This window comes from Anabas testudineus, chromosome 4 (assembly GCF_900324465.2).
Source record: "Anabas testudineus chromosome 4, fAnaTes1.2, whole genome shotgun sequence".
Taxonomy (NCBI): Eukaryota; Metazoa; Chordata; class Actinopteri; order Anabantiformes; family Anabantidae; genus Anabas; species Anabas testudineus.
Window position 1 is genome coordinate 16,507,456 of NC_046613.1, and position 15,394 is coordinate 16,522,849.

The 15,394-nt window shown below is 39.0% G+C and overlaps 1 protein-coding gene across 7 annotated transcripts in view; it reads right to left on the bottom strand.

The window, feature by feature from the left end:
• Positions 1-13,661: 13,661 nt before the first annotated feature.
• ptprsa (protein tyrosine phosphatase receptor type Sa) overlaps positions 13,662-15,394 on the bottom strand; it is a 194,313-nt gene continuing 192,580 nt past the window's right edge. For all 7 annotated transcript variants that reach the window (XM_026344822.1, XM_026344828.1, XM_026344826.1 and 4 more), the window contains 2 exons: positions 14,526-14,661; positions 13,662-14,387 (listed from right to left, as the gene is read on the bottom strand). In XM_026344822.1, the coding sequence (XP_026200607.1) occupies positions 14,319-14,387; positions 14,526-14,661 (205 nt within the window). In that variant the 3' untranslated portion in view covers positions 13,662-14,318. The remainder of the gene's footprint in view (positions 14,388-14,525; positions 14,662-15,394) is intronic.

The window sequence follows — 15,394 nt, forward strand, 5'->3', positions numbered from 1 at the left end:
TTTGTATCATTTACATGTGCGTATTGTTTATTTTGGTTGTGGTTTGTATACATTTATCATTTAATAAAGTTAATTACACAAGCAGCAGTTTAAGTAGAGCACACAGCTTCAAGCTCTTACGTACAGCACCGTTGAGTTTATAAAGTACCGGCCTCTTTTTTGGATAGTGTGGATGTTTAGCTTCTAAAAGAGGAAAGTTGTTATTCCCTCATCCACTCCTCATGTGGTAGATGAAAGGGTTTGAGATAAGGAACGAAATTGTGTGTGTCAGTGTAACTGCAATTTATGATAGTTAAACAGTCCTTTGGGGTTATATACTGGGTATGTGAGTGGAGACTTGAGGGAAAACAGATGCAGTGCGGTGTACAAGAATCAGAGATACAGACATGAAACAACCAGCAACTTTGCTCAGGTGACTCACAGTGTAGTGTTTTGCTGTTTTCTGTGTGAAGACGTCTAAGTCTCCTCATTGCCACATGTTCGTGATAAGCTGGGCAAATCTCAATGGTTTATACATTTTCTTCAACATCTCATGAGAAATTTCATTTAAAAAAACCCATTCGGACCCAGTCAAAGACTAAACACGCTAATATCACAACACATGTACAAATCTGTAAAATTCAAAACACTAACAATATCCAGGAATGTGCTGTACAAAGCAAACCGTGACACGCTGAAGTACAGAAACAAGCTGGCAGTTTCACAGTGTTTCCAGCGTGGCAGAGGCAAGTTTCCAAGTGCTATTAAAAAATAATGAGCACACCACGGCAAGGGAGATATGCTATTTGTTGCAGTGGTTTGTGGTTCATGAAGTCTGAAGTCAACCATCCATCAGCGGTGCTAGAAAATGAGCTACTTATATTTTTCATTCAGTGGCAGCCTATTACAGTTAAAGAAGATTTTAAAAAAAGAAAAAAATCTCTATGGGTCATGTGTGCAAGCAGCTTATTATGGCCGACACTTATGTTTTACTGATAAGCGACATCACAGCATCCATGTTTATGTTTGAATGACAAAACACTTCAGTAGCTGTGGATGGGAGCAAAGGAAAAGATGAGATCACAGAGAGATATAGTAATAAAGTTCACACAGGGGAAACAAAAAATCAGGTTTTACCATGTAAGAGCACTGTTTCCTTAATTTGTCAAAGTGACAAAGTAAATTAATAATCTTTCTGAGACCATATTTATATGTTATATACTATAATATATATCCATATACCTTATTTTTTTTTTACATGTATATTAAAACATAAAAAACTTAGTGGAGGACAGAGACGAAAGGCACACAAAAATAAACACATGTCAACACAGGCAAAGAGTTTCTAATAGCCTTAATGTGTCCTGCTGCCTCTAAAATCAAGCGCCCAGCTGCTTAGAACAAACAAACAGGTTCTGCTTAGTTGGACTCCAGACTGGTCCATTTGGCAGGTAATTGCATTACGGGTCAGGTGCTAATGTCCTCAGGTTGCCACTATTTCTTCGGATGAAGCAAGACGTGGTCCTTGAAACACATAATGTGGAGGTCATAGGTGGTAGATTTTAATGAAGATAAACTGAACTTAAAACAGCTCTTTGTGAGACAGAGCTTTCTTGGATGTTTTTGTCCATATTTAGTTTAAATCATAGTTACATATCAACAACAAAATAACATTAAAAGTGGACTTTTGAGATGCAGGCACGTTGACCTTTAAAGTTACAGAATAAATAAAACTAAAAAGAGGCTTCAGATTCAAGGATTCAATGCAGTTAGTTGAACCATTGTACCACACGAGCTAGCCTCATGAATTTCTGAGACGACAGTGTACACAAAGCTTATGCAGCCAGTCTTCAATCAACCATTCACACAGATAGCTGATCTCAGTCAGCTGTGGGTTACTTTGGTCACATCCACCTCTCACAGCAATGCACATCACAAAACCCCAGATAGAATTGTACACATTTACATAAAAATAGGTTGTACGGTCTATCAAACATCTGGGGCTGTGTTTACAAAGCTTCCTGAGCACACAAGTCCACAAAAATCTAAGTAAAATCTTTGAATTATGACGTTTAGTAAGAATTTACCCTTCAAAGTTAAGGTTACATCTTAGTCAAGAAAGCAAAATGTATTGTAAGACACTTTCTTAAGCAGAGGACCAGATGATGAGATAGAGATGTGCTCACATCACCCACCAAATGCAACAAGACTGTAACTCCAGAAATGAACAACATGAAACTATGCAGCTGTGATCACACAAACCACTAAAGTGCTTTTACAGCTTCATATTGGGTTAGGACCTCATTTAATTCTACTGGACGTTCACACCTCAAATTATTGTTGTCAAGACAAAGAGATAGACAGCATCTACATTCAAAGTGGTTTCATCAGATCACATATTATACATAACTCAGCAACAGTTTGAAAAGATGTTCATTACATACCATTGTGTTAATACTTACGTATCATCTCATCTCATAGTATAGGTTTAACTACATTGTTGTCACTGTGCTTTGCATGCTAGTGTCACTAAAAGCTATTTTTTTATTTCTCATTATAACAGGTAAAAAACAGAGACCTCAGTTTTTTTGGAAAACTCCAGGAGACAGTTAAGTTATCTCAAATGGACTTATTTTACATTTATTTACACATTGGCCTGGAACTATAAATCCCAGAATCTCCTTCACTGTGGCAAACTACACTTTACATTGTTTGCAGCTGATCTCAGTCAGTGACACCCTATTCCACATCAAACTCGTCCAAACCCAACTTTACAACTTGAAGCTACACACCAACAGACCCACAGGTACTCACACTCGTAGCATGAACTGAACAAAGTCCAAGCAACCATCTTTCCTGAAATAACATCTCAATAAAATCTGTCCACAGATGTAAAACTTTCCACTTGTGATTCCAGAATTGCATTTTACAGAGCCATACACAGACACCTCCCTCTCTTTGGAAGATCAGGCTCCATCTCAGCCAAGAATGACTCAAACCGTAACAGAATCTAACGGAGAAAAAACATTAGATTTAGGGAAATCACACGAGATTTGTCTTATCTGTGCTGTGGCGTGATGTGATTCTAACAGTAAGTACCGGTAATTGTAAATAGATGTATTTTTTACAAAGTCAGGATGGCGTTTCTGTAAGAATAACTTACCGTACATCTAAACAGACAGCAGTGATTGTTTTTTTCTGTTTCTATCTCACTACCTTCCTCTGCCTCCCACTGCTGTTTGCAGTATAAATGATAAGCAGCTCTGTTCTCATTGTTCTTGTTGTTTCTTACCTGCTCAAACCCATTCTCTCAGCCTCTGAGCGTATTCTAGTGCATTATATTACACTCCACTCTGGCTAACACCTTAAAAGGATTCTGAGTGGTTTCCTAACATTATGCAAACTCAGGCCAGACCATAGTAGGACTACTGGCACCTAAACTCATGTCTCTCCTAACACTATTTTTTTTCTATTCTCACATAAACAGCAACACGCCTTCTCTCCTTCTCTCCCACAGACACACACTCTGTCTGATTTGTATTCATTTTACACTCACACGTGTCCTAACACACTCTTTATTGTGTATGTACCTTCATGAAATTCATACAGTATCCAGTATTTTAATGATATTTAATATTCCACCGCACATGAGTATAATAGAATGAAGCAGATTAAATCTTTGAATCAAATTGGAATATGATATTTGTCTACAAGAGACTAATCTTTCTGACTCATACCCCACAAATATTTCATTAAATTCAATTCCAGGCTGAGAGGCGTGAACATTTAAATCCATGAGCAAATATCACTAATTTTTCATTACAGACTTTCATGGTTGAGTAATTACCATCAATGTGGTGATAGTTGATATTTAACATATGACTGAGGGTGCCAGCGGACCAAATTTAGATTATTCATTTATTTTATCTCCCACCTACATAACCATGTAATTTCTAACACTGTAATCAAAGGATGATTTAATGCAGTCGTTAACCGTTTGTTGGAGAGAGGAAGTTGAGAAACCTTTCCTTTTATTCTCGTGTGTTACTTAACAGCCACTGGCAAGATACAAGAAGTTAGTCGCCTAGCTGCTGCTGCAGTAAGGTCATGCAGATTACAGCGCCTTTAAAAAGCCAAGGACTTTAACCTAAGACTTGATTTCGAGAAGCTGTTCATCAAGACAGATTCTCGACTGTTGGAAATGAAACTCGGCCCCTGGGCCCCAACAAGTTAGCAAACAACAGAGGAAAGTGATTCATGCTCAGCTGTCTTTGGATGAAACTTAGTCTCAAATAAACAAACTCACAGAGGCTTCAGGAACCAACAACAACACACACACACACACACACACACACACACAAACGCTTTCTATCTTTCACTCACTCGATCATTCGCTAACTCCTACACTATCTTTAAGCCTAAAACTAAATGTCAATCCTAAGGCCCAGAGGGTTGTGAGGAGCCCTGCACTCACTCACTCACTCACTCACTCACTCACTCCAGTCAATCTAGTCAATCTATCATCCATTTCTGTGGCTTACATATACAACGGTCCCAAGTATGCAGTTATGTTTCCACTTTGATGGGCTGTAAAAGTCGGGAAGAAAATGCACAGAGCCAGACTTTACTGAAGAAACAACTAACTGAACTTTGCATGAACTCCGTCTGAGGGTCATACCTGTGGCAAGTGTCTTCGTGGATGCTGCACAGACACAACAAATGTGTTTTGTTCTACCGCTAAAAACCAGAAGCAAGGTGACAATACAAACACATTCGATGGTAAATGCCGGAGAGAATTGACTTCTTTCAGTCTCCTTGCAGACATATCTGCACTTTGAGAAGTCAAAAACTTTGAAACGGCTGCAAAAGAAGGTCTCGTCTCATTTCGTTCTCATCCTTCTCTGTTGGCATATTGGAGCACATGCGTCAAAGCCTAATTACTGCAGGTGAACTGCAGGAGTCATGTGGCTAGTGCATGGTGATGAGGGTTTGACTAATTGAACTGGGAAACCTTTTGCCATTAAAATACTTTATTTGTATTATTTTCAACATTGTCCATTTCCAAACTATCAAGAAGCTGCCTTTATTTGTCACATATTACAATGAATGACCAGGAACATCCTAAGCTGATGCTCTACCCACTGAACCAGCAGGCTCAGTTAGAAAAGAACATGTATGGAATTATGTTAAATAATCCAATTCAATTTCAAGTAACCACCTTTAGCTTTGATGACAGCTTTGCACACTCCTGGCATTGTCTCAGTCCCCCTCATGAGGTAGTCATCTATATGCTGCGTGTCTGCCACTTGAACTCAGAGAAGCGTTTATGTTGGCTCCAATCTGAGGTGCTGTAAATTGTCGGTTTCTGAGGCTGGTAATTCTGATAAACGTCTCCTCTGCAGCAGCGTTAGCTCTTGGTCTCCCTTTTCTCATGAGAACCAGTGCCATCAGAACATTTGATGGTCTTGACAACTGCACTCAGGGACATTGACTGACCTTCATTTGTTAAAGTAATGATGGACTGTGGTTTCTCTTTACTTAACCGAGCGTTTGTTGGCATATTAAGAATTTGTACAGTGGTTGTAGTGACACCAATAGATTGTACCAACCCTTCTTCTGCACAAGACAACTGATGCTTTAAAGCGCATTAAAACGCAAGACATGTCACAAATTAACTACTGATGAGGCACTCTGTATAATACATATATGTATGTTAAAGATAAGAAAAAATAAGAACAAACATCAACTTTTGACTTGTAGTGTACTTTGGAAATGAATAAATGAGTAAAAGTAATTAAGTAATTAAGATTTTACCCCTCAGAGTCAATTAAATATAAACACCTGTAATATAGAAAATCTTTTCTACAATATTAGCCTGAGGTTTATATAGCATGAGATCCTGTAGCAAAACAACTCCCACACACAAAAAAAGTCATTATTACATTCACAGTAATCCAACAGTTCAACTTCTTCCACTGCTTAACTGGAATTTACACGTATATAAAGTTAAAATGCTTTAAAAATAACTTTAGGGGCCCAGAGGAGAGCTGATCATTATGCTCTCTTCTCCCTAACAGTATCCCACGCTTTCACAGATGCACAAAGGCCACCAGCACTAAACGTGTCACAGTGGTCACTGTAATGGAAAATATTGTGTTCTTTTTTTTTTTTAAGGGGAAGCCCTCGCATGAGACACGGCCAAGCTGGGCTTGCTCTATCTCACAGTGTTGCAGACAATCTAATTATGCCAATTAAAAACATATCAGCCAACACAAATAACTAAACAAAAAGACAGACGGCACGGAGCCTGCAAAAACAAGTCGAAGGCAAACCATAAAGTCACGTCCATAATTGTCTCTGACAAACATCCACGGCAATTTACAGGCTGACTTCTCGGTTTAACACGTCATGACCTACTTTTCTGCGCTCCAACGAGTTATTATCAGCGTTATAAATGTGTTTACAATACTTTTGTTTTTATATTTAAATAAAATGGTAGCCACTGCGACCAAACCAAACCAAACAAAAACCCTGTGGACCTTGTTCTCATGGCCAGAGACATTTTCTCAGTTTGGTCCTAAAACCTACATAAATTTCACAAAGAACCAAGACACAGAGAGAGAGACAGAGAGAGAGAGAGAGGGAGAGAGAGGGAGACAGTCTTGTTTATTACATGGTGAACTTCAGTGGATGTGGCGGCTAGTGAACGCCCTCTTTTTACACAGCTCATACTGAACACTGAATTTTCACCAGGCTGCAGGGATGAACATCTAGAACCCAAACAGAGGGTTTTGGGATCATAGAAGCAGAACCGTGTGTTCAAACAGGCACTGTGTACCGATGATTTTATTCTGTGCCGTCATTCTTATGCTTTTTCCCATTTCAGAAGCCCATTTTCTAACAAACTCAATATTTTAACTGGCATTTGAGCCCAACGTCCTAATGGCTTAAGCATGACCCACAAACTTATCTAACAATAATTCTTTCCACAGACATTTCTTGTCCTTCTATGGCTGCATGTAGAAAAAAAACTTAATAAGGAAGATGTGGCTTTCTTCTCAGCCACCGAGCCAAAACGACTTCCCACTCAAACCTTCAGATGACATCTATGAATGCTTTGATGACTACATGATGATGATGATGAGAGATCATTCTGTTAATAATCAAAACTATGATAGTCATAGGAAACTGAAGCTTAAGTTTAAGGTTAGGGTTTCCAATAGTTTTGCTGGTCTTGTAAACACATTTTAGACATGCTGCGTTGTTATAATTTTAAGGTTTTCAAAAACTGAAAGTAATTGTGACTGTATATTAGTTTGTAACATATGTTGGTGGGGCAAAATATAAAAAGATCTAAATCCTAGCGAACCATAAGTGTCTGTCACGGCAGCCCATCAAATATTTATGGACATAATTCACTGTTGACCAGTGGTGCACCAGACGTTCAGAAGAGCAGTTAGTGTAGAAGCAACATCACAGTGAGAAGGAAAAATAGAAAGGGTGGGTAGAGAGGTCATAGTGAGGTAAAATGAGAGAGAGAAGCATTTCTTCCCTCAGCAAAGGGAACCTGTGTTAATAGCAGCAATCAGTCAGCGGTAGAGCTGTGCTTGGACAGAAAGCGTGGAGAGGAAGGAACATAAGACAGATTATAGGAAATAACGGTACAAGGGCATAAACACAAGAGTCATGTCACAGTGCAATTTTAAAATGCCACAGTTTACTGGTGGCAGGACAGCCGGTCTCCAGCAGGAAAAGAAATGATATATATATAAGAATGTATAGTAATATATATGTATATATAAATATATATACACACATACATATACCAATATATGTACAGTACATCCAGAAAATATTCGCCGCTCTTTACTTTTTCCACATTCTGTTACGTGACAGCCCTAATTCAGAGATGTGTAATTACCAAGAATAAAATCACAATGGTCTAATTATCCTAGAGAAAGCAAGAGCCTCTGGAGAAGACAATACCTTTCAATAGATCATCTATGTTAATCTCCTTTTTAATTGAAAGACATTTGCTCTTCAGCTCTTCAATGTGAAGCGAATTATGAAATACTACACAACGTCCTGCAGATGGCAGCAAAGGCATTTGAGAGAAGCAGTATTTAGTCAAAACGCTGTTTAGAAAGTAGCTATTTAAGGTACAATCTAATTACAAAATGGACTTTTACATTTTGAATGCGTTTAATTATGTGATCTATTCCTGTGTGCATGTATCTACCTCTCACGTGTTTATCGTGTTTCATCACCTTTGCTTTCGAGCCACGACAGTCAGTGATAAGGATTTGACAGCTAGATGGAGTAGATCCATCACTTTTACTTGGAAAATACTCAGAGGGAAGTAGCGGCCCTTCTGTGTCTGCATTTTATGTATGCATTACTGCTCTTTGGCTGCGCATTTACATCATCAGGGTCTCAAGATAGAGCGGCTTTCTCCTCTGTGAATCAGTAGGCATGTGCCCCGGTACCTCTACTGGCACCTTTACTGTTCTGGCTCCAGTTCAAATGTCAGTAAATCTCTTGTTATAAAAGGTGGCCATAAACACCTAATAGTCAGTCATGAATATTTTAGATCCCTGAATATCATACAGAAATGACCTCTGGAAAACAAGGCACCGCTCAGACAGATAACCTCTACAGCTGGTGCAACACGAGGCTCACTTTTCTGGTTCCTTTGGCTTTTTTGTGGCATGATTGGATTGATTTGTCATTTGCAACAGAAAGAGCTTGGCCACTGGGCTGTGGATAATCCAATTTATCGCTTTGCCATTTATTACAAATTTCTGTGGCTTTTGGGTCCACTGTCACATCGATTCCTTGATTGCTTGCTTAGCTGGGTCCTAATGAGCTGCTGTCTGAATCACTGCATAATCACCGCCCTAATTCACTTCCTCGCCTACCCTTACACTCGGTCTGTTGGCTCGCCACTATTGCAAAAGAATGGACTGAAACACTTCTCTCTGAGCAGACAATTAGTAACATCATCCTTGAAACAGGGAGTCATTCTGCTTGTATTAGCCTTTAATCAATGACAGTCCTCTTGCAGCTTTGCAGAATGTTTCGGATTCAGGTGATGATGAGCTTTGTACCAAGTCATCTGCAGCAGACTTATCTGCGAGTGAAATGTTCATGAACAGCCAAGTGTTGGGGAATGTCGGGATATCTCCAACAAGTCCTACAACCTATATTCCCATACAACTAGAATCGTCTCCTTATCTAGATTCTGTTTATAATCAAAGTTCAAGTAATACTTGGATTAGAGCCACCATGGGAAGATGTACAGCGAATAAAGGGGGAAATGTGCCTAAATAAAATACATACTGAACACATACTTTGTGACTACACTGAAAAACAAAAGGTAAATGTGAAATGCTATCGAGCAGGTACAGTGCAAAAGACATGAGCAAGGAACAACTTTACTTTACAGCCTCTACATCAGGAACTTTTACAGTCATGATGAAATTCTTGCGAATTTTCAAGGTGGCAAAAAAATGTAAACGATTAATTTAAATTCATTTTCTTCTTGAACAATGTCTCATACCTTTTTTTGTGTTGGTATAGGCAATTAGATTAGATAATTAGACTGTAATATATACTCCATGCAAGGCATATTTCATTTACAAACGTGCAACTGAAATTGCCTGTTTTTAGATATCTGACGGGCTTCACTCGAGCATTGACAGAGCAAATACCACCAGGTGAAAGTTTACCTCTGCACCAATATCAGCCTGTCTGGGCGGCATTTATCAAGCACGGGCTTAAAGTTTGGGATATGTTTGCGAAGAAGCTGGTGGATAAATACAGGAGGACGTTAATCAAGCCACCTATCAAGAACAGAATGCATCATCTGCGTGCTTCATCGCTTGTCCTGCAATAAAGACTTTTTCAGTACGGGTCGCAGGAATGAATGGCACAATCACAGAGTCACGATTAAAGACCTCGCACCGGCTATTGCGTATTAAATACACTCAGGGATGTTGGAGGAAAGAAGAAGAAGAAAAGAATGACGGGTAACATGGTTTTCAGACAACATTTCTTTAATACAAAGTCAACATATCTACATACACAGTGGCTTTAAACCAATTATTGTTTCAGTTAGAAGTAACAGTTTGAAAGTGATAGCACTTGGCTCTCATACAAAGGAAAAACTATTTTGCTGAGTTTGGGTTCTTTTTCATTTTGTCAGTATGTACTGTATATGTTTCTTTGTGATGTCATTTTTTGTTAGTGTTGTTTTTTTTTTTTGTTTGTTTTTTGTTTTGTTTTTTTTGTTAGTCCCTCCCCCACAGATATTCAGCAACATATTCCAGTAAGTTTGGCGGCTGTTTTCAAAAGTCTAGCATCTTTACATGAAGTCAAAAGAGTAACACATTGCACAAGCTTCCAAAGACTTCCAGGGTTTCAGTCTTGGCATGGGCCCTTTTTTTTAAATCAGTCTTTCTGAGTTCCAAAGGTCTTCAGTTCAGGATTTTAGTTCGTTATGTAAAATCACAATGTTCCCACTGTTCAGAAATGATGTGCTGGAAATGTGAAATTGCAGCAAGTTTTTGGTTATCGTGGTCTTCCCCTGGATGTATCGTACTGCTCTGTTTCACTGAGTCCTTTTTTCTTTCTGCATCCCATGATGAAACATGGTCAAACAAAAACAATATGGATCAATACAAGGCTTAAGAAATGCACTAGGAGGAAAATAAATCAATATGTCATGTTGCAATTGAACTATGTATGGCCTTTAACGGAGCTGCATCTGTCCACAAGCCAATTATAAATTGGTGGTTAACACATGGGCAAGTTGAAACAGCTGAGGACTATAAACCCATAAAGGATTTGTGGGAAACTTTTAAGGAATGAATAGAACCTTTGGGAGCTATGGTTTCCTGAAGCAGCAGAGGAATTAATTAATCTCCAAATGTGTATTGCCTTTTTGTTGGTAGTTGAGACTTCGGAGGTCTAACTGAAACATGGTTACCTGCTTGTAAAAGTAAGTTCATCTTATCACTAACAGACTCGTGCCGATGCTGGAGCAGGGACAACTGTTGTCCACTTGAAGAATGCAAATGTAACAGATCCTTAACTTTACAGCTCATTACCAATTTCAGATGGGTAGTTAGTGGTCTAACCTCCCAGCCTTGGCTAAATTATACCAGCAGATAACTGATGCTGATTTCATGCCTTCGTTGAGGCTATAGGTGTGAGAACAGAAGCTGGCGTGTTTCCCAGTTTAACTGCTAGCAGGGGAAATTAAAGGTAGAAAAAACATGTGGTAATTAAAGACCAGGGAGCAGGGCTAGAGAAAGAAGGAGAGAAAACAGACTTTACAAACACCAGGAAGTCGGATATGAGCAGAACCTCTTCGTAATTCTGTCCCCGTGTAAAGTATGAGAATCTTGAGGGTCAAATGATACAAATACATATAATCTATATATTTGTTTATTTACAGTTATATTCTAGGTCATAGTGGATATCTAACAAAATGAATGACCACATTATGTCTGAAAATAATAATAATAAAAAAAAAAAAAAATGAGAAAGAACTTCCTTAAAAACTGATGGTCAGAGTCTGTACATGATTATACAAGGTACAGAAAACAAAAAAAAAAAAAATCAACTATGACATTTTTGATTGATTAGATATTTTGAGACCAGTCCATCAACAGTTGCCCCCCCCTCAAACAAACAAAAAAAAAAATGCTAATGCCTACCAGTTAATAAGAATAAAGAATTTCAAAGGGTTTAAAAATGGCATCTCCTCATCGGCACAGGATCTACCCAGGGGTAGAGATTAAAAATTGGTGAGTGGAGGCAGAGGATTCAGGCAGCGCTGACATAACCTCTGCTTTTTCATAAGGTTTCTAAGATGACAAAAAAAAAAAAAAAACACAAAAGAAAATAAATTTCAAACATGAGCACTGGTTGGTATAAAAAAAAAAAAAACATGAGGAGAAAAACTGAATTCATTCTAAGTGTTTGGATATATCTTTATATTCTGCTTTTAAATATATATGCATGTGTGAGTGTGCAGTATATATACATACATACATATATGCACACGTACACACAGACATGTTATACTTACCATTTCTACAGTGAAAAAATAGAATGTCTTTTAACATAATATGAACAAATAAGCATTTGTCTTTTCCTGCTAATTTTAAAAAATGCAATACGTCTCTGTTAAAAAAAAAACTAAACCAAAAGGAAAATAAAAAGTTAACTATGTCATGTAAAATAAGTCGTCATAATACAACATTAATGTTTTCATAATGTTACAATAACAATAAGGCTTTTTTGGAAATAAGAAAAGATTACACACAGTTCTGTCCATTGCTCCGGTTTTTGTGCACATCCACAAACCTTTGCAGGATCCGCGCACTCATGTATACCAAAGCACTCGTCTCAAAATGAAAACCCGGTGACTTTTATCAGACACGTGTACATTAGTGCGTTAACCTGCAGTTGTTTTCGGGGCATTTGATTTCAAGTTTCTTTTCTTTTTTTTTTTTTTTCTTAGGGATGTGCAAGTAAAGTATTTTGTACCGATACCATTATCAAATCATGGCATTGAGATTCAACATGGCTGCCTGGTTTAGCTGTGTCACCCGCAGGGAACATCGTCTATAAACAAAAACTAAAGCGTCTACTTTGCTTCTCCATCTGTTGCCCCACACTCGTGCAGCGGAACTAAAGGCCAACTTTTCAAATCACATGATCACACTGGCCTTTGCCACTCTTGAGTGTTTTATATAATGAAACAGATGATTATAAAAGGAGGCTGAAAACAGAGGAGGAAAAGAAACAAAACAAAACAACAACCTGTGAACCATTTGTAATGTGGATGCACCATCGATCATGCCCGCCTGGGCGCGAGCGGTTAGCAGAGCTGGCATCTTCTGTTTGTCAGTTTCATCTCTCTCAAGAGTCACACGTACAGCATACACAAGATAAGCAGCATGTTTGGTTTTGACAGAAGAAAGATAAAAAAAAAAAGAAAAAGAAAAAGATAGTTCCTCATAAGACAAAAATGTTCAAAACATTGATGATGAGCGTTGGTCACTGTACACAAAGAAAGCCCAGAGTATGTGGCAATCCTTGTTTGGTTGCTCCATTTGTTCCAAAGCTTCTTGCCCATCAGATTCCTCACTGGTTCAAAATGGTGGACATCGACGCCCAATCTCCATGATGCGATGGTTTCCGAAGAGAGCGGTGATTGTAAAAAATCATGGGACGCCGTTGCCATCTCTCCCATCTTGATCATCTGCAAGCGATCCAGCTGGCGCTTCTCTATAACAGCCAAGGTTTTCCCCGAATCCTTATGACTGAGACGCAAACCTCCTGGGGCACTCTGAACCGTAAATACGTCGTGGTACGTTTCAACATCGCTGTGATTACCTGGCTTGAGATACTGATTTTGCACGTGTACACATTTGATGAAACTAACTCATCAAAAGATATATGTGGCTTCCTTACAACCCCCCGACAGTGCTTTCTCTAAGCTCTAGAACAGCCAGTTTTAGGATGCATACTTTAATAGTTGAGAGTTTTAATGTATATCATTAGTGGAACAGTGTAAAACTGAAGTTTCATTTGATGCCAGATGTGAGCGTTATCTTGCTGTCTCATTACCACTATTTTCATTTCTTATTTCGATTTTTTTTTGTCTTGTCTTGTTTGTGTGACCAGACCTTGGGGAAAGCCATTTGTGTTCATTCTGGCAACCACTATTTGGTCACTTTCTCTGGATATCACTCACAAAATATGTGGATAGAAATACGGGAACTCCTTTCACACCCATATAAAAAAAAACAAAAAAAAAAAAAAACAAGAAAGTCACCCCGTCTTGGCTACATCCATCTGCCACTCATTGATTTTTGCTGTTGCCTTCTCTTTCATTATCTGTAGCTTGTTACTGTTGTATCACGAAGATATTTTTGAGAAGAGAAATGTCCACGAATGTTTACAATGTCCTCCACATTGAAACACTTGAGGTAAGGTAAGCAGTCTGACACTTTGATCGAATCCCACCCCACAGCTTGAGCCAAAACTTCCGGTTCCTCCCCTGATGAGGATTTTCCTTTCTTCATGATGGGCAATTTTTCCTCGCTTCCTTGAGAATGGTCTCTTCGTCAAATTGGAATTAAAATCTAAATTGGCCTGTTGGGAGTTTTGTACAAATCTACAATGGGATTGTGTTTGGCGTGTCTGAATTAGCAGCGGTGTCATCGTTTGTCTGCTGTTGTCGTTTCAAATTTCAAGTTTCTATGGCTCAGGAGACTGTTGAGGGGGGGGAGGGGCGACAAGATTCTGGGGGAAGAGATGGCTTTTTACGTTGCATAGTGATCAAAGCTTCCTAAGTACTCCAGGGCTGCGTGATAGCAGAACTGGTACTCATCCTGTAGAGGAAAGAACAGAGTTGTTGTTGCAGTTTTTTTTTTTTCATACATCTGTAGTTTTCCCCAAACTATAACCTTTAGATTACATGAAGTCATGCATATTTGTTTTCTTGCAAGTGTGTCTGTGTGACCTCTGACCTCAGTCTGGACCATCGCTGGCCTTTGTGTCCGGAGCATCTTCACTGTCTGGAAGATATCAACCACGCCTTCATAACGCATTCTCTCCAGGACGATACTGAGGGTGATGAAGACACCGGTCCTGCCCACACCGGCACTAGAAACACATCATCACGCGGTGAATTAGTAAGAAAAAAACATTTATATTTATTCATAATGAGGCAATCTGAGACTTGTTGTTGTATCTAGAGCCTAACCACATATAGTATGTGCTCTGCTTTTAAATGATCTATATCAGTCTAATGAAAATCTGAGAAACAACAGTAATCTTTTCTTAATCACGATCCTAAATGTCCTCCCTCATGCTTACTATACCTACAGCTGCTCGAAAACTCTGAGAGCCAGAAGTATTGCGGTAGGGCAATGCAACAATGACAAGGGCACAATCTGAATGAACCGCTATGAATCTACTGTGATGTGCGACCACATTCTTGCCGAACAGAAAATGAGCCCTCAAGGACGCTCGGGCGCACTCCAAATCGTGCACACACAAACAACCGAGCAAACATTGTGTCTCATTAAGCCCCTCCTCCTGTGTGTTGGAGAAAAAGCCTGCTGCTGCTCTCCAGAAATACAGCCTGGGTCTTAACTCAGATCCTGAAATACTTGAGAGCTGCTTCTCTAAGCTGCTTTGCTGTGAAATGACTTCCACTTCACCAATGAAACAATAATTGATATGACAACAGATTTATTTGGGCTTCTTCCAGCCTCCGATGTTATTTGGTTGAAGGAAGAGTGAAAGTGATGGCTGCTAGCAGACGCTTCGAGTGTGAGTGTATGGCTCCAAGTGTTGAAGGATAGAGCTATACTTAGGAGAAAAGGTGACTTGG